The 3,854-nt window shown below is 48.5% G+C and overlaps 1 protein-coding gene across 1 annotated transcript; it reads left to right on the top strand.

Moving 5' to 3' along the window:
* The first annotated feature begins 2,625 nt into the window (after nt 1–2,625).
* Nucleotides 2,626–3,505, top strand: LOC145457053 (small ribosomal subunit protein eS6-like). Its single transcript, XM_080335208.1, has one exon. The coding sequence runs from the start codon at nt 2,683–2,685 to the stop codon at nt 3,436–3,438; it is 756 nt and encodes a 251-aa protein (XP_080191334.1). The 5' UTR covers nt 2,626–2,682; the 3' UTR covers nt 3,439–3,505.
* The last annotated feature ends 349 nt before the right edge of the window (nt 3,506–3,854 follow it).

Consider the following 3,854-nt stretch of genomic DNA (forward strand, 5'->3'; position numbering starts at 1 on the left):
GCGTTGAGCGTCTTAGCCAGCTTCTCTGTCAGCGTGAGTGCCTCTATTCCGTAGAGAAGAACCTGCTCGACAGTGGCACGGAAGATACGGGTCTTGAGCTAGGTTGAGGCACTTGAATGGAAGAGGCTATGTAGCCGTCTTGCCGCGCCCCAGGCCTTTGCTCGCCTCGCCTTGAGCGCTTTTCCAGAGTCGGCGACGTCAATACCGAGGTACACAAAACTCGTTACATACTTGAGATCGATTTCTCCCACTTGAATCGGTGTCGCGTTCTTCGGTAGAGCTGGTATGGCCAGAACCTCAGTCTTCTTGGCGTTGATCTGGAGTCCAACGAGAGCGGCGGCGGCCTCTAGCTGGTTAATGAGGCGCTGTGCTGATGCGGTGTTCGGGGCAAGCAAGGCTAGGTCGTCTGCGTAGGCAAGAATTCCTACGTGTATTGCCTCGCGAGTCGTACGCGTGCGCGTTCCTTGCCGTGGCCGCCATTCAAAGAAGTTCGTATTATCCGGGAAGGCCGTTCGCAGGACGAAGTCAAGGATGACCACGAACAGGAATGGTGCCAGGGTGTCACCTTGAAGCACACCAGCCGAAGTGTTGAAATCTCCGCTTGGGCCGTCATCTGTTCGGACTCGCGCTCGTGTGTTAGTGTAGAGGGCCATAATGGCGTACGTTATCACCTCAGGAATTCCGTAGAATCTGAGGATCTCTGCCATGGCTGGGCGCGAGACCGAGTCGAAGGTTTTCGCGAAATCAACGAAGACGGCCACAACATTCTTTTTGCGTGAGCGACAAGTGTCAATGATTGTGCGCAGTGCCAGGATGTGCTCTGTAGTACCGCGAGATGGTCGAAATCCATTCTGAGCATTCAGGAGCTTGGTAGAGAGTTGCTCACGTATGCGAAGGAGCAATACTCGGTCGAACAACTTGGCAGCGGTCTGCATCAGGGAGATGCCTCTGTAGTTCGCTGGGTCACTCGCAGCGCCTTTCTTGTAGATAGGGACGATTTCGCTCTCGAGCCACTCAGGGGGCACCGGGCCGCCTTCTAGGACGCCATTCATGACGTCGAGGAGCACAGGTGCAACGCCCGAGGTGTAAGCAGCTGTTGGGATGCCGTCCGTACCGGTGGCCTTGAATTGTGGTACTCCACCCATGGCTGTCTTGAGCTCACCTAGCGTGATCAGGGCTGTATTGATCGCTAGAGGGTTTGCTGCTAGTGAAGGCGGTGCAACGAGCACATCGATGTCCGGTGCAGGTGTAGATAACAGGGTCTCGAAGTGTGCAGCGAGGTCTTCCGTACAGGCCTTCACGCGGGCCCTCTTGAAGCCAACTAGTTCACCGATGGCTTTCCAGACTGCTCTTGATCGGCCTGATTCCAACTCGTTTTCCACGGAAAGGGCAATAGCTTCGACTCGTTCCTTGCGAGCTGCATCGTAAACGTTTGCAAGGTACAGAGCTGCCTCGTTAGCATCGCTATGTGCGTCCAGTGTTCCAGAGGTGTACGCAGCACTGTTCCAGAGGTGTACGCAGCACCCACCCAGTAGTCTATGGAATCAGAGACCCACCTTGGCGTAGGCCCTAGGGCCCTAGGCGATGTAAAGAGGAGGCTTGCACACTGAATGAAAAGTAAAGAAGATATAGTATAGAAAAAGGCAAGCGACAAAAATGGGGTGTCATGTCATGGAAGGCGAGATCAATAGGTCAGTCGTGGTCCAGTAATCTTGAAGATGGGCTAGTTTTCATTTAGAGGTAAAATTGCTTGTATTTCGACTTTGATGTGGACATGCTCGTCGACTGTCGGATGGCCGGTGGGATTCCGTTCCATGCATCAGGTCCGGCATATTTGATGAAGCGATGATCTTTTCGGTCGATCATATGATATTTGGGTCACGTGGACGCGCGCGTGTTGTAGGCCTACTTGTGCGCTTTTGATTCCGAGGTAAAAAAAAGTCATTGAAATATTTTGGGCAACGACCGCACTGGAACTGGAATCTCTTCAGCAGCGATTTGTTGGATGGACAACCAGGCCCCTGTGGGGCTCGCTCTAGCTATGATATGGAGTACCTTATGTTGTAGTTTTTGCAGTGGCTCGAGTGCAGTTTTATTAGCAGCCCCCAAAAAAGGATGCCATATTGTAACTTCGATTGGATTAAGGTATCAGGAGAATCCAGGCTGGCATGAAGCGTCCAAGGCTGTAGAACAGACCACACTTCGGTGATAATTTAGTGTCCAGGGACTGAATATGACTGTTCCAGGACATGTCCGAGTCCAATAAAACCCCGAGATATTTGGCATAATATGGTATGGATGGAATACAATGGGAATTTTCCATACTCCATACCCGCCCCAGTCGTTCCATACCATACTTTACAATTTCCCACACCATAGCAACCTTCTTACACACTATATTTGATACTTTTTCCATACTTGCGCAATCTCTCATGCGATATTTTATTTTGGATATATGGTAATGTTCAGGTGTTTTTATTCTAATTACTTTGGATGAAATTATCATAACATTGCGCTTTACAAATTTATGCCAGAAGCGCATAACTATATAAATTCCGGATATTCTGTTCTCCGGAAAAATTACGAATAAATGGTTGATTGATCACGAAAAATGGCAAGCCGCTTTCCTTCCTCGAGGAGCCCTTTTACATCTGCGCTCCTTCTGTGTGCCACGCGTTCACGATGAAACTGAACGTTTCTTACCCTGCTACGGGGTGTCAGAAGCTATTTGAAATCGATGATGATTTAAAATTACGCCCGTTTTACGAACGTCGTATGGGACAGGATGTATCCGCCGATTCTCTTGGCGATGAGTGGAAAGGGTACATTGTTAAGATCGGTGGGGGTAATGACAAGCAAGGTTTTCCTATGAAACAAGGTGTCTTAACCGCTGGAAGAGCTAGATTGTTGCTGTCGAAGGGCCACTCATGCTACAGACCGCGCCGAACTGGTGAGAGGAAACGTAAGTCTGTTCGTGGATGCATTGTGGACCATAACCTCAGTGTGCTGTCTCTGATCATTGTCAAAAAGGGTGAAGCTGAGCTTCCCGGTCTGACCGATACTACTGTCCCTAAGCGTCTTGGTCCGAAGAGAGCTAGCAAAATCAGGAAGCTCTTCAACCTGTCGAAAGAAGACGATGTACGACAATATGTTGTAAGGCGTCCAATCCAGCCCAAAGAAGGCAAGGTGCACAAGAAACCCAAATTCAAGGCGCCTAAAATTCAGCGACTCATCACTCCCGTAGTTTTGCAACGTAAGCGACACAGAATCGCCTTGAAACGCCGACGGGCCGAGAAAGCCAAGAAGGAGGAGGCCGAATACAAAAAGATTCTTGCAAAGAGGGCCAAAGAAATGAAAGATAAGAAACACGAGGCCCAGAAGAGACGACGTCTCTCCAGCTTGCGTGCGTCTCAATCGCAGTCGGTGTCCTCACAATAATTCTATTGATAGTGAGATATGCTATATGCGTTCTCATACGGGCAATAAACAAATGTGAAAAAAAAAATTGTCCTTTTTATTGTATGTTTTGATGGTGACGTAATACTTGCAAAATTTTTGTCTCATACCTGTATTGATTTTCTCTGTTCTCCTAAGTTTGTGTTAGTCGCTTGGGTGGGAGACGATTGATACAGGTTGAGAATCTGTCATCGTGAGTGCTGTTGTTTTGTATAGTTGTTGATTTACAAGCTCAGGTTCAGTTGATTGGATATTTATATAGCAGGAGGCAGATTTGTTATTATTCGTGTAAGACACTATTAATGCCACTGGTTCCCAACCATTGAGGTTGGGCCTACGGCCGAAATTAGCACTAGAGTAAAAGATGACTTTATCGTTATATGTTAGCTTGAATTGCT

Source organism: Botryllus schlosseri, chromosome 15 (genome assembly GCF_051294905.1).
Source record: "Botryllus schlosseri isolate E-star chromosome 15, Bs_hap1, whole genome shotgun sequence".
In the NCBI taxonomy this organism is placed as follows: domain Eukaryota; kingdom Metazoa; phylum Chordata; class Ascidiacea; order Stolidobranchia; family Styelidae; genus Botryllus; species Botryllus schlosseri.

Bases quoted from the DNA above. Each gene is read 5' to 3' on its own strand.
- LOC145457053 (XM_080335208.1), top strand. From the start codon at position 2,683: ATGAAACTGAACGTTTCTTACCCTGCTACGGGGTGTCAGAAGCTATTT.